General features: G+C 38.1%; 3 protein-coding genes across 14 annotated transcripts; 2 read left to right on the plus strand and 1 right to left on the minus strand.

Moving 5' to 3' along the window:
- Positions 1-856: 856 nt before the first annotated feature.
- On the plus strand, positions 857-6,952 carry LOC137130794 (ribonuclease ZC3H12A). 2 transcript variants are annotated; one of them, XM_067511359.1, is made up of 6 exons: positions 857-1,185; positions 1,839-2,293; positions 2,834-2,973; positions 4,071-4,305; positions 4,472-4,578; positions 4,707-6,952. In XM_067511359.1, exons 2-6 carry the CDS (start codon positions 1,911-1,913, stop codon positions 5,672-5,674), a joined length of 1,833 nt encoding a protein of 610 aa, XP_067367460.1. In that variant the 5' UTR covers positions 857-1,185; positions 1,839-1,910; the 3' UTR covers positions 5,675-6,952. The 2 variants fall into 2 exon arrangements, with proteins under 2 accessions (XP_067367460.1, XP_067367461.1); XM_067511360.1 differs by lacking the exon at positions 857-1,185 and adding an exon at positions 1,275-1,294.
- Positions 6,953-7,593: 641 nt separating this feature from the next.
- LOC137130797 (centrosome-associated protein 350) lies at positions 7,594-10,424 on the minus strand. Its single transcript, XM_067511362.1, has 7 exons — positions 10,140-10,424; positions 9,961-10,045; positions 9,575-9,759; positions 9,394-9,490; positions 9,161-9,308; positions 8,650-8,889; positions 7,594-8,060 (listed from the first exon to the last, which is right to left on the minus strand). Exons 1-7 carry the CDS (start codon positions 10,212-10,214, stop codon positions 8,003-8,005), a joined length of 888 nt encoding a protein of 295 aa, XP_067367463.1. The 5' UTR covers positions 10,215-10,424; the 3' UTR covers positions 7,594-8,002.
- Positions 10,425-10,556: 132 nt separating this feature from the next.
- LOC137130799 (uncharacterized) lies at positions 10,557-20,580 on the plus strand. Of its 11 annotated transcripts, none has more exons than XM_067511371.1 (10): positions 10,593-13,226; positions 13,485-13,525; positions 13,741-13,832; positions 15,381-15,686; positions 15,823-15,906; positions 16,040-16,286; positions 16,595-16,748; positions 17,414-17,496; positions 17,619-17,720; positions 18,972-20,580. In XM_067511371.1, exons 6-10 carry the CDS (start codon positions 16,230-16,232, stop codon positions 19,221-19,223), a joined length of 648 nt encoding a protein of 215 aa, XP_067367472.1. In that variant the 5' UTR covers positions 10,593-13,226; positions 13,485-13,525; positions 13,741-13,832; positions 15,381-15,686; positions 15,823-15,906; positions 16,040-16,229; the 3' UTR covers positions 19,224-20,580. The 11 variants fall into 11 exon arrangements, with proteins under 11 accessions (XP_067367469.1, XP_067367466.1, XP_067367472.1 ...); XM_067511373.1 differs by lacking the exon at positions 13,485-13,525 and adding an exon at positions 13,956-14,007; XM_067511372.1 differs by adding an exon at positions 13,956-14,007 and having other exon boundaries at positions 10,774-13,525.
- The last annotated feature ends 253 nt before the right edge of the window (positions 20,581-20,833 follow it).

Raw genomic sequence — 20,833 nt, forward strand, 5'->3', positions numbered from 1 at the left:
GATGAGTTTTATTTTCACTTCACATTTTCCATTTTGTTGGGTAAAGTATTGCATAAAAATACATCATGTTTTATTTGTTAATCATGTGTTTTGTATGCTACGTCTATATTCTCTCTTTTTATTTTATTAGTCTACATGGCTCAGCTGCACAATCAGGTGTTTAAGCATGGACACCACACACATATGATATTTGTGATTGCATGTAATAAATGACTAAAGATAGTAAAGTGCAGTAAAGTACTTTGCTCTGAAATGTAGTAGAGTTGTACTAGAGTAAATCACATAACATGTTTATTATAAATCAAGTAAAGTTATTTTACAAGTCTCAGAACTCTACTAAGGTTCAGTACCTCCATGCTTCATATTAAACAAACCAACATTTTATGTCCTTTTTAAAAAGTATGTTATGAATAAATTCCGCTTTATTCTTCAGTAGATGGTATTTGTAATTACTTTTGTAATTACCTAACATTTGGTCCTATGTGTCATTATAACGACCCCTGACGTAGACATGATATTCTTATTTCGTCGGAATTCGTGGTATTTGTGTCCTTGATACATTTTCACACATCTAAAATGACAGAAAATACATGTTGTAAAGTAGGTGTGAGACCACCAGGGGGCAGCTTGTCCCAGGCTCAGGCTTTGGACTGCAAAGGGGAGCCGAGGTCCATTACTAGTGATCATTTATTTCCTTTTTTCTGTCAAAAAACCCTGATTTGTAACAAGGAGTGAGATACATCCAAAGTGAAGAAAGTAAGGTGACTAGTGAGAGTCACCTTTTTCTTTTAACCCCACGAGGTATATTGCATATTAACTTTTCACTTCTCACGTCTACATGTACAAGGTCTGTATGATATGACTATGAATCGGTTACTCCACAGCAAATCAAGAATTTTGTTTGTCGTTAGTTTGACCCTGGAAATATGAAGAAGCGCCTCAAGGGACAGCAACAACAAAGACTCCGCACTTCACCGTTGCTGACTGAACAACGTATCTCTTATATGCAAATTTGCCACGGCTCGACGTGCCTGTGTCTGAAGAAATAGAGGAAGACATTTTCCACGAGGGAGGTGCATGAAGTTGGAACCGTGTCAGAGTTACTTTACTAGGAAACCTCAACAGGAGTTAAACGTCTGATGTGCTTACAATTACAAGACGACAGGACCGAGGCAATCGAGACCGGTAAGTTGACGAGAAATGCAGAACCGCTGTAACATTATCTGACTGCCGGGTACTACAGAGAAAGCTGTCGTACTGTAGGAAACTCGGGACAACTTGTCACCTGTGTCAGGTACTTGTGAACGTGTTTTTCACGTTTCGGCGTTCATACAGGTAACATATGTTAGTTTCACGCGATGCCTGAAACACTGTGGCGTTTCTTCTCATTAACAGCGCAGGCGATCAAACTGTACAGTCAATCATAGGCTTTTTATCCTGATGTAGGCAATGTGTTTGACTCCTGATGCCTACAATAACGCTTCCGACAATAACTGCAACATGTGAATAAAAAATATTTAAATATATAAAACTATTTAAATTTGATTGAATGGTTCAGCCATAAAATCCACATGGAGTCTTGACATGTAATGTAATGTTATTTATCTTAATGTTTAAACACTTAAAAACATTAAGTACAAATGCCAGCAATTAATAGTTAGAGTAAAATCATAAAACTGTAAAATGGTTGGTCAGACAAAGCATCTGCACTGTGTACAGTAAGCTCTCATGTTTAATTATAAGATAACCTCCTGCTACCCAATAAATATGGAAACTGTTAAGTTGAATTATGTCAATTTATTCTATGTTCTGATTAAATGTAATTCATTTGCATTCAGTTAACTACTAGCATCCTGAGGTGGATTTAATACGTCATCTGTGCTGCTGAGAAGTGGTCCAGATGCTTCAGAATGGATCAGACACTTCAGAGCCAGAGCTCAGTATCAGACTTTCTGGAGCCAGGCAATGATGAGTTCCATCTCAGAGTGGACTTCTTTAGAAAACTGGGTTACTCCTCAGCAGAGGTGAATGCGGCTCTGAGTAAGCTGGGCCTCAGCACAGACACCAACTCAGTGCTCGGAGAGCTGGTTAGGAACAGGACCAGCGCTGCACCCTGCACGTCCAGTGCTGGCAGCAACGAGAGGAGCGAAGGCCAAAAAGACTTTCTACCCTCTCCCAGCTGGACCCAGAATGGACCCTGTGGACCCAGAATGACACCACAACCAGGAAACAGGAAGAATTCAGACACAGAATTGAGGCCTATTGTTATTGATGGCAGCAACGTTGCCATGAGGTAATTCAGATGAGTTCTTTCTTTTTTAATGGCAGCAAAGATTATTAACTTGAATCATAAAGAATTGTTTTCATGGCTGCTGTGTTTTGATACGTTAACTGACAGAGTCAATCCAGTTCGTGGACATAAGGATTTATTGCATCCTGTAACAACAGAAGCTGTTGTACTTTACCTGAAGGAAGTAAAATGCCTGATAAAATAACATGGTTTCGGCCACCACCATTAATCACCATGTTGTTGTTCAACCCTGAAAGCTGCATCTTCCTCCATCCAAAAAAAAAAAAAACGACATTCATCATATGTATGTTTGTAAAAGCTCCCGCTACAGTATGCAAATTATAGACACACCTCTAAAAATCGCTGCCACTCAATAGATGGGAATTATTATACGTGACGCTCACAGTGAGTAATAGCTTTAGGCATGGCTCCTTCAGAGAGACCATTCAAAGGCATGTGGTTTAAGTAAAGTCAAACTGCTCACTTTCAGATTATTAAGCTAAACCATCTAAACTCATGTTCTTTCACTTCTTTCATTTATAGTCATGGCAACAAGGATGTGTTCTCCTGCAGAGGCATCCAGCTTGCAGTGAACTTCTTCCTGGACAGAGGTCACAATGCCATAACTGTGTTTGTTCCCAGCTGGCGCAAAGAACAGCCCAGACTTGAGGCCCCTATAACCGGTGAGGATAGAACAGCTGGTGGTTAAAAAAAAAACAAAAAAAAAACACATAAACAACAAATGACATTACAGGGAAGTTTCTCCTTTTCGGATTTTTACCTTGGGAGTAGTAACTTCCTCAAGTCTGCAGCCTGAAAAATTGTCATGATTAAACATTCCTTTTTGTAGGTTAACAGCATTTATATAGATTACTTGATTGGTTTTCAAGTTAGGTTTCAGTATGAAGTCATGACAAAAGAGATATGCAGGAACTACTTATTTTTTAAATGTTTCTATGTGGGAATAGTGTGATAGTATGATGAATTTCCTTCTACATTTCTGACAGTTGAGTCACTAATGCCTGTGGGTGTATCTTAACAAACAAGATAAATACACTGCCCCATGTTTTGAGCAGAAAAGCTGCCTTGTATTTGGTCGTAACACATATTGTTTATTACCAAACCACCTAAATAACTAAATAATAAGGGTGGGCCTTTCTTTCAGAATGTGTGTATCATCAGTTTGTAGCTCTGGGGATTTGTGTGGAACAATCAAAATGGTTCTATTTTCAATCTGCAAACAAGGAAGTAAAATTCAGCCTGGAGTCATTCCTGGGAAAGCCCCATCAGGAAGTGCAGTTGTGTTTTTATTTCCACACCTAGTTTACTTGCAGAGCATAGGTAACGATTGACAATCATTTACAGGAAGAGCTTCGGTTTTTCAGCCACACTGAAACGGCTAACATTTATTTATGAAGTGCCTATAAGTGTTCATCTCTGTTTTTCATTTATGTTCATTCACTCATCTTGCATGGGGCAGGGGGTGTTATAGTAAATTGTTTAGGTAGTTATAATGTTGATAAAGGTGAAGTAGGACCTTCTTTGATTGATTTCGTTTCATGTGATTGATGACTAACTTTGTAATTTGGAATTTGGAATTCACTGATTGCATGTTTGAGATATTTGTGGTGGAACATTATGGTAATTGTTATGTTGCATAACAAAGTCATGCACTTCCTATACAACATACCATACATACAAGCAAACCAAAAGAGTTCAAATACAGTGTAAAAAGGTCATAAAAGAGCCTTTTTTCAAATGTGATTATTTGCACTTTCAGATCAACACACGCTGATGGAGCTTGAAAGACAAAAAATAGTTGTCTTCACTCCATCACGTCGAGTTGGGGGTAAACGAGTGGTCTGCTATGATGATCGCTTCATCGTCAAGTTGGCGTATGAGTCCGATGGTGTGATCGTATCCAATGACACCTACCGAGACCTCCAAGGGGAAAGACCTGAGTGGAAGAAATGCATCGAGGAGAGGCTCCTCATGTACTCATTTGTGAATGACAAGTAAGAAATTAGCCCATTTATCTTCCTGGACCTGTGAAGTTTAATTGTTTTCATTTAGTGAATGCACTAACTTTAATGCGGCGCCAAGGAATATATTACATACACAAGTAGCCGGCAAATTTGTCACAGGCAAATGAAGACAGCTGTTTTCTCTTCTTTAATCCAGGTTCATGCCCCCAGATGACCCTCTAGGTCGCCATGGCCCCAGTCTTGACAACTTCCTTAGGAAAAAGCCTCTGCCTACAGACCAGAAGAGACAGTTATGTCCTTATGGTGAGATATTAGTAGCACAAACATCAGAGAGAAGTGCTTTTGCTGTGTCATGTTTTCTACAGATGCATCTTTATATATATATGAGATGACCTGCAACTTGTGTTTGTTTTCATTTTGGTTTTCCTCAGACAAAAAGTGCACTTATGGCATCAAATGTAAATTCTACCATCCAGAGCGGGCAAACCAATCCTACGTGTCATTGGCTGATGAATTAAGAGAGAAAGCCCAGATTTCTACAGTAAAAGAAGAAAGAAATGCCAGACTATCCTCCGAAAAAGTTCATTCTGATCCCGGGTCTGATCATAATGCATCCTCCCCCTCACAAGACTCAAACACAGATACCTCATATTCTAGTCAGGTTTGTGAAAATAACCAGCTGTACTGGGATGATCCTAGAAACAGTCAGACTCATATGGCCTGCTCTGTAACAGAAGGCCAGTGTCAGAAAGACTGGCCTGGTCTACACTCGATGCCCAATCATTACTATGCCAACAACTCTCACGACTACCTGGATTCTGGCCTTGGCTCTTTTGAGAGCCAGTACTCTGACTGCCCCAGCAACTCCCACAGGCTCAAGCCCCAGCGGCAAAGTGCTCTCACTAGGCCCAGACAAATGTCATCATCCTGTTGCCATGCAGTGCCTTCAGCAGCTCAGCGGCAACCACATAGAAACCTGGACTCCAAGGGTCAACCCAGCTATCCTCCCTACATGTTTGGAAGTGTGTCACAACAACACAGCATTCCAAGCCATATCTATTACAGTGGACCCCCTCATCACCAGCAAAATTACTGGTCGGATCCCCTTCAGGGGATGCCCCAAGGCCTGACATCCGGCAGCCTCCCCACATCGGTCCATTCCTCACATTCCAGCAACTCCTGCTGTTACTACAAGGGCCATCAGTACCATTCCTGGGGCCAACAACAGCCGTCCTCTGCCACGTTTGACCCCCAGAGGCTGGAACTCGGTAAGAAATTGCAAGCCATCTTCAGCCCGCATCTAGTCGATGTAGTCATGGAAATGTTCCCACATGTGACGGATGCAGAGAAACTGGCTACCGAGATCATCAACCTGAAGGCTAAGAAAGGGATTTTCTAATGAGTTCTGTGATGATTTTATTCGTCTGCAGTACCTTCAGCCAGAATTGACATGATACGTATACTGAGCTCAGTTATGGCTTAAACACACACTGGGAAGCTTATTTGATATCAGTAACTAAATGATTTAAAAGTTAATTATAATTATCTTTGGTTTTGTTACTATAATCTCTTTTGTGTTATATTGGTGTGAGCCCCACAGGATGTCCTGTGGCCATCAAATTTTATAACTCCTCCCTCTGAGATCAGATACTCATAACCATATTGGTTATTTATCTGTAATGTTTTTAACTTTATATTTTATTTTTTATTCTCATTTTATGTTTATATATCAAGTTCTAAAGTACAGTATTTCTGATTCTGATTTCTAATAACAAGCCAAATGTGACTCTGTCGTCCACATTTTGGATGAAAAGTGCCTTTTAGAGTAAAAATAGTTATGGTGACTTTCTAGGCTTTAGGTTGTTGATGCATATTGTGTCTAATTTGTTCTATTTTATGTTCTCATGCAGTACGGAATCACTGGTATTACATTGTTAACACCTCACTGTAGTTCTCCAGAACAGCCTGCTGCTCAGTATTATCTCTGTGAGGTGTAGCTATTGTATTTTCTAGTTTTGTGGCCAACTAGTGCATTCATTTGCTCTCAAGCACACTATAATCTAACAATGAAACAAAAATAAAAACCGTTGACACAAAGAAAGGAATCTGCTGTAAGTGTCCGACTGTAAGTCAGTTTCATGAAATGTCCTCAAAATATGTGCTGCTGTAACACTATGCACACTTGGCTTACTGATTGTAAATCTTGTTCAAATGCAATAGGTATGTGGAATGTTGTTCTCATGAACATGCATATTTATGTTATTAAGTCACGTACACGAACATATACTTTAGGCTAAGCATTCTTTTTTAGAATGTAGTTAAAACCACACTGGAAACTGAGGATACTACTATAATCACTCATGCAACTAACTACCCTTCTAAACTAAATTTAACAAACGTGTGCTACATTCATTTTTGTAATATTCTAGGAAACGCCCGACGCTTTCCAAAAACAAAGAAATGTTTTACCGTGCAGCTCATGTTGCAAGCTCAAGCAAATTTTTTTTTCCCGTATGTGAGAGGAAAGGTCAGTGTGTGCGTGACTTCTCATGTGAGACAATATCTTGTTTTGTGGTGGTTGCTGCTTCTTAATGTTTTGAAAAATGTGACTTAAATTTTCTGTCATAGGTGTTATTATGGCAATATCCACTGAAATAAATTGGTCCAGAATATAAAAGGTCTACAATAATTTGGCACAGAATATTAATGTAAAAATAGTTTATGCTTCCCAGAAGAGGAATTATCACGTTGATCCATTGACTTTAGTGGCACCATCAATCCCCGTCAATTTGTTGGTATTAGTATTTTTGGTTTGCAAATTAAAACAAAACTAACATGATTCCCATCAGCCTTAGCTAATTAGCAGGCTTACTATAAGAAAAATAAGAAATACCCTCTGAGCATTTACGTGATCGTCTCTCAGATCTGGCAGCAAACAGAAGGTTGGACTTTTGCTTACTTTTCTCCCATCACTTTGTGTGAATGAGTGAGTTCAGTAAAAACAGGGAAGATCATGAGTGAAACCATAAAACTGCAAATAGTTCAGTTATGTTTTCCTGCCACTGTATAATAGGAACACATACTGTATGTACAATAGATTCTGTCAGTAGCTTCAATTACTCGGCAGGCACAGTTTCCAATACTGTGCACTTACATCACACGTGAGGTAAACTCTTAATGGCAAGAGGAGACAGATGTTATTATAATTAGAACTTTGGAACATGCTGTGTTTGACAGAAGCATTAAGTTGTCTTGGAAAGATTCACACTCCAATTTCCTTGGAGAGAGAATCCCTTCAGGCTAATATTTCAGTGTCACATGAAGGAAGAAAAAAACATTTTGTTCACAATGCTCAACAGGTTTCCAATACTTACTGTAAAGTTTTTTAAGTGAATCATAGCTTTGTGCTTTTGTGCTTACATGGAAAGTAATCCAGCTACCACAGTTCTGCCTTCCACACACTGCCCTGGAATCAGCATCGTTTTGTAGTAGTATTTTTATTGTTAATAACAATTAAAAGTGTGTCTCTTTGCTTATCAGACATCCATAACAGCATACATGCAGTTTGAAACCAAAATGTTCCTCATTGTTATGAGGTATCCATGATTATTATTACAAGCACGATTTTTTACAACAGGTCTTTATTCATATGGTCCTCTATGTAACTCAGCAGGTAGGACGCTTACCACAAGTTTCCACGTCTTACTACAAGATACGTATATTTTTGTTATTCCCAGGCCATCAGAAGTTTGTGGAATGGTACAAAGGCGCCATGTCCAGGTTTGCTGCAAGGGACAGAATGTAAGTTAAAATTAATGAACAAAACACTTAGATTTACGATTTATGTCCATCTATTTAATTGCATATATTTTTCATCACTTGGGTTTTCTAAGAGAAGTCTCCTCATGTTTTGAACTACGGCATGTCAAATTTGGCACCACTGTAGCCAAATAAGGTCACATCTCACATCTTACATTCATCTTACATTTGAGCTCATCTCATCATGTGAATTGGATTTGCTCAAGTTGATGTAATGTTTGGCTTTTATACTGAAGGATTGCAGTGCTGTACCAATATTAACATAAATCATAATGCAAATAATTGTTTTAAACTCATGTCATAACTTATTATAGATAGAAAGACCACAAAGGTATGCATTAATCTACTGTGTACACCTGCAGTGATTTTGAGTGGAACAATAACCTCCAAAATATGCTTTTAAAAGATGGTTTTAATGTATGAACCCATGGAATTTCCATTCTTAAAAAAAGTAGTATTGAAGCTGTGAATTGGTGAAGTCAAATAAAGATTAAGTTGAGAGAAATTGAAAAGCTACATTTAGCTTGTGTTCATACAATAGATGAGATCCGTTACCATTCAAAGTAGCTGCGTCCCCTGTGGCTGCCATCGTGCAACCCCTGATCAGGTGTCTGCAGCTCCACCCCAAGGTGAAGATCTGCCTCCCCCTGCAGGTGGCCCAGGAAACGCACTGTTCCCGTGCTGATCCGGCCAGACGGCAGCATGATCCTGACCCTGTGGCCCAGTTTCAAATCCATGGGGGAGTGGGGGACAAAAACTCTGTGAGGCCCAGGAGACGTCCTCCATGATCTCACACTGGGGTTAGAGAGGGTTGAGTCAGTATTACTACAAGATACTGTAGTCATAGTACTGTAATCGTCAGATTTATGCAAATTTGTATTTCTGTACTTTAACTTTTAACTAAATGCACTGATGTAAATTATGCTTTGAAATTTTTAAAAGATCTCAAGTTTAAGAGCATTTTCTCATCTGCATAAATTCACACTACACTTCACTACAGACCTCTAGGTTGGAATAGAGCCATTTGTCTGATTCCCCAGTTACCAGTCTTTTATATTCACTGTACCTAGTGGCTGAAGATGAGGAAGAGTCCAGTCTGGAACTCAGTGCTGATGATGAGAATAGCTGGCAGCTTGACAAACTATTTGCATAAGCATCGCCTCTTGATGACACATCAGACACTCTGTTAGGGGGCATCAGTCTTGAGAAACCACCTGTTCATTAGGGGACGGCAGTTGAAATCGTTATTGGATTGAAAGTCATGCACGTGTAAACACATAAATTAACTCAGTTTCTCACTTGAGCACTCCTCAAACACTTCTCCATTGTCCACTCCTGTCTCTCCAAGATGACTGTATATGCTCACACTTGTTAACACTCCACCCTCGGAGGCCAGCTGAGGATAAAGAGGACAAGTTATTGTTAATGAAGTTTGAAAAAAAGCTACACTAACCAGGCCTACATACAAACAGCAGCACACCTGGCTACATAACTCTTCCTGTTTTCTTTGCAGCTCGGCAAACCTCCTTTCCCAAGATGCTCTCTCGCAGGCAATCCTGGTTTTGAGCGACAGGATGTCTTTCTCGGTTTTAGTCAGTCTTTTATGAAGAACAGCTGTCTGATCAGGGCTACCTGGTATTGCTGCAATCCCTTTACTTTCAGCTGCTGAAAGTAAACCAAAACACAAAAGCTCATCATTATATTGTGTATCTGTGCTGGAGAGAAAGTAAGTAAGTTAAATTGTTAATGTATTAATTAATTTCATTTACTAAGGTGCACATGCCACTCTGAACAGAATTAAACCAGTTGAAAGCAATTATTTTCTTTTTTGCAATTTTTAATCTCAGATTTTTCTAAGATCCCTACCTACAAGCTGTTTCAGCTGTCTGCTTGTCTCCCCTGTAATGTTAGGCTCCCTTGGCAGAAATTTTATTGCATTGTATGGGCATATCTGCAATGCAAATAAACATCGTCTACTGAATTTTCAGTATGAACATCAAATACATTACAATACAAATGCAACATTTCCCAGGATGCTCACTCACCCAAAGGAACCTGCAAGTGCACAGTATCCCCTTGAATGTCCATGTAAACACACTCCACAGGATATATGTTGTCATCCTGAAACATGTTCATATCACATTGTGGTAGTCTGACAAAGGAAGAAATGACTGTTAATGCAGATTATTGTTTCCAACCCAAAAAGGAGTGAAGTAGTGCAGTTGAAATATCATTGTATCTTTACATTAGAGGGCACTAATTAATGTGGTGGACTAAATAGAACACGGTTCAGTGGTCTAATAAGTCCAGAGGATCAAGTGTAGAGTTCTGAAGAAAGTAGGCTATGCAACCTGTTGAAACAATACACATAAAAAAATAACCATAGAAGGAATCTCACTACGGGAAAACATACAAACACAGCTGGAGACCGACCTTTGCCCTTTTCCAGAGGCTCAACTGTAGGATGTTAGGAAACAATCCCATGTCAGGTCATAAAGAAATGGTGGCTCCATGTCCATTCCGTGGTCTTAGTCCATGATAAAATGTGGTGCTCGGATCTCACTGACCGGTTGCTAGGTCTGAGTGACGACTGCTGGGTAGGTAAATCTGCTCTAATCTTCTTAATCAAGCAGTTACACAGTCTAGTTGTATCCAGGCTGCTTGATTTAGTCCACTCAGCCTTTACTATAAACAAAGTGAACAAGCATCCACCACGCTGGATTCAGCTTCGTCTTCTGTCTCTGTTAAAAAAAATGAATAAACAAAAGTTAGTCTAAAAATGTTGCTTGTAACTATTCAGTAAGTCTGTATTTTTAACAAAATTTGCTTTGGAAAATTTAGGATCTCTAGGTTACAAAATAATCCAAATTATTCTGTGGATTTGAGGTTTGTGTGGACTATGACTTAACTATGACTTTGATGTTTTTTTTATCTTTATTTTGGAAAGATTCACTGACAGGCCTCCTTACTTCTTCAGAAACACCTTGATCACACAGTCACACATACTCACACCTGGAAGCTGCACAATACGACCACAGTCGGATCTGTGACCACGGTGCAGCTCCACTGGAGCAGTTGAGGTTAAGAGCCATTCTCTTAACTGCCAGAGTGGTGTTGATGAGGGAGGGGACAGGCGCTGCATTTATTCTTGGCCCACTAAGAATTTTAGCCTCCCTGTCCAGGGATTAAACTGGCAACCTTTATTAACAATAATAATAATTTTAATAGTAATTCCCCTACCAGCGAGTGATTATCCCGCCTTAAATCCAGGAGTGTGTTGACAAAGTGTAAATTTGCATCTCAGTATGAGAGATATACCTTTGGTTATTATTTGTATAAAAAGGTTAAACTAAAATTAGTTTACTCCCAAACTAAGGCTAAGAATTGTTACTTTACTGGACCATGAACTCAAAAAAACAAGATCTGTCACAATCTTGCTATCTACGGCTCCCTGTTATCTAATGTTTACTTTTTCAGTCTGTGGACAATGTGCCTTTAGCTTAGTATTTCCAAGAGAGACCATCCCAGCAATGAAAATGATTTTAATTATTGTCGTGTACTGTTGTCTTCATAGTGTGGTTTTATCAATATCCTGAAAAAAGTTGGGAAGCTAAAATTCAGTGGCACTCAGCTGATTATACACACTTAGGACTGTGGCAATTAAAAGCTCTTGCTCTTTTTTACAGTGTTTAAATGTTTTACCAGAGTTTTTATTGCTCTAACCTAAAAACAGTTAAACCTCAAGACCCTGTGTTTTACTCCTATTAAATGCCAGAGCGAAGTTTTACCTCTGTGAATACAAAATGGTTCTAAGAATCAGACCTTCTTTACTTACATTGTATTTTATGCACATAAACTAGTGTGTTTTACTTGTCCCTGGCGGATGCTGGGCAGAAGTAGCATTGCTGAGCAGCTGTTTGTTCAGCCAGAGTCAGAGTCAGAATTCTTCCAAGTCGATTATGCTATTGTTTATCCAGTACAGAGTTCGTTTTTTTAAGTGAAATACGAGCCTTTACAGGTTATATCTGCATGATTAATGTGAACAGATGTTAACACTCACCCCTCTCATTTCAAATCATGTACTTACACAAGTGCAAGCAAACAAATTGTAATTCCCAGGTTTCTAGGGGTTTGTTGGTCATCACAAAATGTATTTCTATGATGGAAAGGACACTGCAAATAAATGGCAATATTCACTTGAATCCCCCACAACTTTAAAACCAGGTTGAGCTAAGTATGGTGTTGTTTGAGCGCATCTCATGTTTCTCGTTTAAGGTTTAAATTGCATGTAGTTTTGTACTGTGAATTAAATTAAAAGAAAAATCCACTGATTTTAATACAATCGTTGTTATGTACAGTTACACATGTGCACTGTCTTCAGTTAACTCCATAAATTAAGCATATTACGACGTTAGAAATACAGTTCAGTAGCGTTATGGTCTACTTTTGTATTTTTGTATTAGCACTCAACCTTGTACCAATACAAACACAATATCTTTAATTATTCAAACACAGTAGACAAAATTTTAAAAGGTTTTTCATGCACTGCAAAATGAAGGAACATCTGTCACCTGAATTGTGCAAGTTCCTTTTGTGCCATGCCCGGGAATTCTTTGGTCTTTGAGCCACAAAGAGATCATTGTAGTCTGTAGGGGCTTTATGGCTGGCAAAGAGAGGGGGTCTGTTCATTGTGTTCAATGTGATGAACAGAGACCAGGGGGGTTCCCTATACAGACACCACAGAGTGCAGTGAAATCTTACCTGTACTCTCATAGACTTTGAGTAAAGTCTTCAAAGTGCTATGTTGTTCAGTGGTCAACATCAAAACTAATCAAAAATGTATAGTAATAAAATAAGTGTTTTACTAATAATGCTTTACTTGATCTCCCTCAGAATGAATAACAGTTTTCCATATGATCATTACCACATTACTTCTGGGGCATCTTTAGATCCACCCAGCAACAACAGGTCTCCGCCTCTCACACTCGTAATGCTGTGCAGGTGAGAGTTTCCACTTATTACACTGCCCCCACAGTGCTGTCAGAAAAAGGCAAAGGGAAGGAGGTGACACCGAAGAGGGACAAAGGGAAAGAGCTCATTCACTTTACCCAAAGCTCCATAGTACACCACAGGTGAGTAAACATTAAAAGAAACTTCAATTGCTTGAAATGATACAGTTTATGAGCATGTTTTAAATTCATTTAAATAGAGTTGTGATATCTGTGCACAGCGAATAAGAGGGTGATGTAGGTGGACAGCAGTCAGGGAACAATGCAAAAGGGAATTTTTTCGTTAAACATATGCACTATGGATAGTCTATGAATAAGTCAGTCCAAGAATTTCTTTTCTTTTTCTTCATCCTTTATTTTACTTATACTTGTGTCAATCAGTTTTTTCAGTCTCAAAAACAAATGAGTCACATCCCTTCGGGGTAAGTAACTAAATACATTTATTCAAGTACTCTACTCAATTTGAGGTTCTTCTACTTTCCTATAATACTTTCCACTTTAACTCCACTACAATTCAGAGAGAAATATTGCACATTTAAATGCACTACATGTATTAAACGGTTTAAATAACTTTGCAGGTACAGATAAAATATAATGTCATAAATTGTGATGTATATTGTTGTCATTGTGTATTAAGATCGGTAACCACCTGGCAGTACAGAGAGTCATCACACTTACTGTAGCTCCACCTTTACCAGCTGTGCTGTTTTTGTTCCACTGAGTTGCCAGGTAACAGATCTTTGGGCCTTATTTTTTATTAATGACTACAAAATATTTCTTTACCATCATGTTCCATCATGTTCAATATTATTTAATAGACATTGTTTTATTTTAATATATATTCTCTTACAGTCACTCAGATGGATGCCCAGTAAATCAAAGTAGTTTTTTTGAAACTTTTAGAGTAAGTAATAGTACTTCAGATTGAGTAAAGAATTTACAGCAGCACTTTGACTTTTAGTGGAATATGTATGTGGGCTTTTACTTTTACTTGAGTTTGTGTGCTCATGCCACCTCCGGTCCGTTATTTATAATGTCTATAAAATTATTTATTAATTATCAAATTACAGCAAGGTGTTTTTAGTTGTTATCATCGGATTTTTTTTCACACAGGCAGTAATTAGTCACACTACAGTCGTAGAACGAGATTCCTTTGAAGATTACTGACATTAGAATGAGCATTATCTTTTAATTAGTCCTTCAATTTAATCTTTCACACTTCATTTATACGACATAATAACGGCCACTTGAGGATCCAGTACCAGATAATACCTCTAGATGCACTGTACGTCAAATTCTTTCCAGAATTCTTTGCAAAACTTTTTAAACTTCCCTTTCTCAAATGTAAGTTCTGCATTTTGACCTGGAAGCCCAATAGGGGAACTGTTGTTACTGAGTTTCCAGGGTGTTGAGCTCTTAGGACGCCATGCCAGGATCCATGGGAGAGGGAAAAAAAACAAGCTGTGCCACTTAGTGGTTCTCCCAAGGGAACTGATGAAGGAACAAACATATTTTAATTGTGTTCACTCATAAACTGCTGTAAACAGAGACACAGATACTTGTATGTTGATTACATGAGTAATCTTAGCAGGAATTACGTCATCAGGTGGCAACCATTTTCAAAAAAACTGAGTTTTTTTCAGTGCCATAATGTGAATGACTGTGTGTGGGATTCCTCTGGGTACTCGGGTTTCCTCAGTCTAAAGACAAGCGTGTTCGGTTAATTGGGGACTCTTAATTGCCTGTATGTCTCTGTCGGCCCTGAAATAAACTGGACACCTGTCCAGGCTGTAAAGATGGATTCAAAACTGCCAACCTAACATTTTCTTTGAAGTCAAGTGAGTTTTATTTATAACCAAAAATCCATATAGCTTAGTAAACCCTCTGACCTTTATACTTTGGAATTCAGATATGGAGAAACTAATGAATAGAAAGTATTTGACAGGAAAGAAACCTCATAAGAGCAATTGAGGAGGATTTCCTCATTCAGGGCAAACATACATACGTACAATGGTACCACATGTTCCTGTTGATAGTTATAAAGCAAAGTTGAAAGACTGAGAGGAAATGGCCACCACACATGTGACACACATGCATCCATATTTGCATTTAGGTATCACATGTTGCAGATATTTAAAGGAATTATTTCATTGTTTTTACCAAGTCCAGTACTTTTCCCCTGATATTAAATGTCTAGTCAAGCCAAATAACTGTAATTAATTTTACTTATGTGTTTTTTACAGCACAGTATATAATTTTCCAATGGTGTTTTTCTAGGCTTCACAGGAATCATGCGACTCCTCACATTAGGACCTCTGACAGTTTTGTTAATGACCTGTGCAGTTGTAGTGATAACTACAGACACATCAACTACAGACACACCAACTACAGACACATCAACTACAGACACACCAACTACAGACACAACAACTACAAACACAACTACAAACACAACTACAAACACAACAACTACAAACACAACAACTACAAACACAACTACAAAAACAACAACCACCACTACTTCCCCTGAGACCGCAACCAGCAGCAAAGACACCAGCCACACCCAGTCCATCTCACCAGGAGGTACAAGAATGACCAACACATCCAACTTTTTCACAATCATTTCAACCTTTCCAAATTCACCACAAACACACTCCAACTCCTACCACTCAATTATCCACCACCACCACTAATTTTGGATCTGCTTCTTCCCTTTGAGGTGCAACAGTCACGGGACACTCCACTGCCACCACAATGGTCCCTTCACCTTCCTCCATGACTACATTACATATCCATGACTCTGGTATGTTGGGGTTTTTTTTGTTTTCTTTTTGTTTTTTACCTAATAAATGCAAATAAGATTTGGTTTACCCATAAAGTTTTACGTAATTCTATTTCTCCCATCCTTGAGTTTTATGTCTGTCTTTTTTCCACAGGGAATGTGACTGGAATCACTGCAACAAATCACACTTTATCCAATATGGCAAGTCCACCATTTTATTGACTTTCCCTTATGACTATTCTTCTTTATCCCTTTAGCTTCGCACATCATCATGCATATCTCATCTCTCTCAGACAGAGATATACTGCCCCTCATTCACCTGTAACTACTCGGACTGCTACACAATGTACATGCACTACAATCAGAATAACACTTCATGTGGTCCTGATGCCTACTGTCAGGTATGAAGATGCTGGCAAAACCTCTTTAACAAAACTCTATGATGCATTTCCCTTTACAAGTTTTGACAAACTATCCTAAACAATATTACAGTCAATGTAATTATTAACAACTTCAAGCAGCAAAATATACAGCAAATATTGTACTGCATTGATACACAGAAGTACCCGAGCATTTCAAAGATGAAATGGTATGTCTAAGAAAACAGTAACAAAAGTAAATACTGATAGTCTTTTTTAGTCAGATAGTCAGAAAGAGAATCAAAGTGGAAAAAAAACTACACCTGATATGTCTTTGTGCCTTGTATCAGCTGATGAAGGAGATGGATATGTACGATGTTGGCTGCAGCACCAATTGTACCAAAAGTTGTGGAAACGCCTCTCAGACCAACTGCTCTGTGAAGTGTTGCAATTTTACTGGCTGCCTAAACGACAGCTTTGCATCCATGATGACAGCAACCACAGGTACAGACCCTTCTTTCAGATTTAGATCATCACATTCCGTTACTTTCATAATGAAATTTATTTTATCATAATCGTAACCTCCTTCACTAAATGTTAAATTTTAGGACATTTTATCAGCCCCGCCTCTTTCCCAAAACAGCTAGTTTGTCCTTTGGCGGTGTATATAGGCCCTAAACGAGATGCACAGGGCTGTAAGTCGAGTACAATAACAACCCCGTCGGGTTAATATTTGACGTAATGACGGAGTGTATCTGGCGAAATGTCCACATAGAGAGGTGGACAGGGTGGTTGGATCCCACAGCAAGACACAAGACGTTTATCACAGGATGCAGATGTTTGTATCCAGTGTGAGACGCTGTGCGCTTTTATGAAGCTTGTTTCACTATTACGCTGTTTCTTTTTAATATATGGTATGGAAGTGCCTATGTAACAATTTGACTATGTATTTTATTTATTCTTAACCTGATTTTTTGTTGCCATACCCTAATCAAGTTTATTATTTAACTTAACTTGCCCTTAATTGTTGCTACCGCAGTCTTACCTGTTGGGTTTTTGCGTAAAATCAACCACATGTTTCCACAACTCCTGCATTTTTACTGATGTGTAGCTTGAATATTAAGTTTGTAATTTCTTTAATATTTAGCTTTTTTCTCTCTTTATTTCAGTAGTTGCAACTACAACAACAACAGCAACGACAACCACTACAGTCAGACTAACAACAACCAGTCCACAAACAACAGCAAATAATGTAAGAACGAAATATGAGTACAGAACAGCATTGTCAAATGGAGAATCAGGTGTGAGCCCATTATGATCCTATCTTCTGTGCTGTTTTGTTTTTTAATCTTCTTTACTTATTCATTTTTTTAGGGAAACAAATGTTATAAGGGAACATGCACTAACACAGATTGCTTCACCACGTTTAAAAATGCGGAGCTCCAAATATGCGCGACTGCGGAGAAACACTGTCAGGTGAGAAGTTACAAAAATAATTATATTCTCCAAATTCAAGAATGCAGTGTCACTGACATCTATACTGATAATCTGATACAACTCTAGCAACAACAAAAGACCATATTTCTTGAGTATTTATAAAACATTTAACCCTCTGAAGTCCAGGTACATTTTTAGCAGACTTTACATTCATTCATTTTTTGTCTTTTTGGCCATGTTATAAGCTGTTCTTACCCTGATTTATCATTGTGTTAATGTAAAACAGTACAAAACTTCTAGAATTGATTGACATAGGATCATGACTGAAATCGTTATAGAACAATTATAGTTCGAAGCGCAAGGTTTTAAAACAATTGTCACTGTTTATAGTATCCTTAAAGAACAAAACAAAAAATATAGTAACAAAACAACAGAACTATAATGGAATTTCTGTACATGCAAAGTGATTAATTTTAATAGGTGTTGCACAAAAGTATTTAGGTTAAATTACATATGTTTAATTGCATTTCTCAGCTTATCTCTCCATGATGTATATTATGTTATGTTGAGTTATTAAACTAATAAATAAAAGATACAAATAATATACAGATTACTAGATGAACTCCGGAGGGTTTTAAAGAATAATTTTTGTCATTTTTAACTTAATCTTTTTGTCCACAAAACCCAAATAGACAGTAAAACCAAATGTAAATTGTCTCTGCTCACATTTAGCCTTGCTTGTCAGTCTGCAGTTTGGATTATCTTGTGTGGCTGTGCCATTGATGTCCATTGTTGTCCAAAAGCTAATAAAACACATAAGCCAGAGACACTGCTCCAGCGGGTGGCATATTTTTCCATTCCAAAATGCACGGTCATCATAAATATTGTCCAAATTGATCAGTCACCAAAACTCCACTGGAGATTTTGCACATGCACATTTGAGCAATAACAATACACAAAAAGTACTGATTTGGAGCATGTGGGGCAATGTTTGATAAAACTTTACTGACCACATATTTTGGAAATAAGAAGCAAGTCACCTACTGGTGTGCTTTTAATAGTTTTTGGACAACAATGGAGGTCTGTGTCACAGATGAATACATTAATACAGGCTGCAGGCGAAACAAACGAGCAAACCAGAGTAAAAAAGATTCAAGCCTGTAATGTTTCATGTCTGTGTGGTGAACATTAGAAGTCATTTAGAAAATGACCAAATTTATTCTTTGAGTAGACATAAGCTCTCATTGGCCTTGCACTGTTGTTTCGCACACACTACTGCCTTTTTTTCAGTTAAAAAAGGAGACTGTAGATTCCAAGGTACAGTGGACGGCGGGTTGCACAGCCAACTGCTCTGCCCAAATCCCGTGCAAGGTCTCTACACAGCCTCCGTGTCATCTAGAGTGCTGCAACGCCACTACGACGTCCTGCCTATGGTTGAATGGAACGCTGAATTTCCCTTCTTCTGCCACAAGAGGCCTTTATCTTAACACAGAATTGATAACTTGCTTCCTTTGCCTGTTTGCCATTACTTTAGTGCTGTGAGAGACAGAGGAAGAGCTCACTCAGCTGCTGTGTTAGTCATTAGTTAACCAGAGCTTTGAGTAGCTCCCAGTCCATGCAGAAATCAAGCTTAGCAGTGCAGAGTTGAATGCTACTCACCATTATGTTAGTGTACTGTAAATGGAATTATGTACAGCCTGACATTACAATGTTTATTTATTTTCCCAGTTTGCGTAAACTTCCCAGTTGTATTTATATCTTGTTCAAGACCAAGGAAACAGGGTGTTGAACAGTATTTGCAAAAATAATAATCAAGGATCATAAATCAAGAAAAACCAAGAGTAACATACAAATTTTACAAAGCACACGTCTGTTCATGCAGTTCTAAAAGTTTTATTACCAAAGTGTCTTCCTAGATTTTTGTCCCTTGAGCCATTATAAGAGTAATGCAGCTAAGACATAAGCACTTTATGAAAGACAAATATTGAGCTGTTACAGGATGTCGTGAAAGTTTGCTGAAGCATTTCTGAACATATAATCATGATGAAATGAGCAATGTGGTACTTTACTTTTAAATGTAAAGTACATGTAAAGCTACTTTTTGTTTAAATATAGTTTTCAGTCATTATTGTACGTCCCTGTGGTTCACGGTATAATGGTGTCGTGTAAATTAAATCAGAATGGTGTATGTTTATTTTAGTTTATGAACTGTATAAATATGATGAATTTGCCTAAAAATTATATCTGACAAACTATATGTTAAATAAACCTTTTTTAATTACATCTATTAAAATGGTGGGAATTCTGCAAAGGACCAAGTTCAAATTCCAATGGGATTATTTGAATAAATAACATCTAATATCGTATATAATAAATTATGAAGCATATGAATTAATACATTTTGCTGTTGATTCCACCAGTAGATTTTAGCCTGCAAGTTTTGTTTTAAGCACAGTGTAGCTGGGGTCCTTTTTTTAGATGGCACCTCTCTGAAGTAAATTTATACTATAGGCTGTTTTTTAAAAAAAAGGAAATATTACATACTTTAAGTTTATGTTGCATAACACATCACATTTGTTTTGTGAGGCCTTGAGGGGCTGCTATAGATTGGGAACCACTGGACCAAAATTACCTATTGTAGCCTACTAGTTAGTACATTCATGCACTAGGAGTTTGGAAAATCGAATATATGTCCTCCTGCATGTCTGTGCATTAGATCTAAATGAATTAATATTACTTATTGCAAACATACTGTTATCTATGTCAGCCAATAAATTAAAAGAACTTTGTCCTCTGCAGAGCACTAAAGAACAGTTTTCACGCTATGAAATGTATGTAAATATAATTGCTTAAAAATAAAACTACAACATATGTGCAAGGTTATTGTGTTATATATGTTTATTTTGTTTTTACTATTACTGGTACATTTATCAGATTTATCAATAAGTTTGACCTATGAGGCCCTGGTTAGTTGAGGAACGAGTAGAGCATCAGGGTGGGATGCCGAAGGATTGAACCCTATCTCACTAGGTGTGGGCCCCGAGACATGGTGCCAGTCGAGAGCCCAGGGCTGTGGCAAGAAGGGCATCGGGTGTAAAAAAAACTGATGCTAAATCAACGTACAGAATATACTCCACTGTGGCGACCCCTGA

This window comes from Channa argus, chromosome 7, assembly GCF_033026475.1.
Source record: "Channa argus isolate prfri chromosome 7, Channa argus male v1.0, whole genome shotgun sequence".
Lineage (NCBI taxonomy): Eukaryota > Metazoa > Chordata > Actinopteri > Anabantiformes > Channidae > Channa > Channa argus.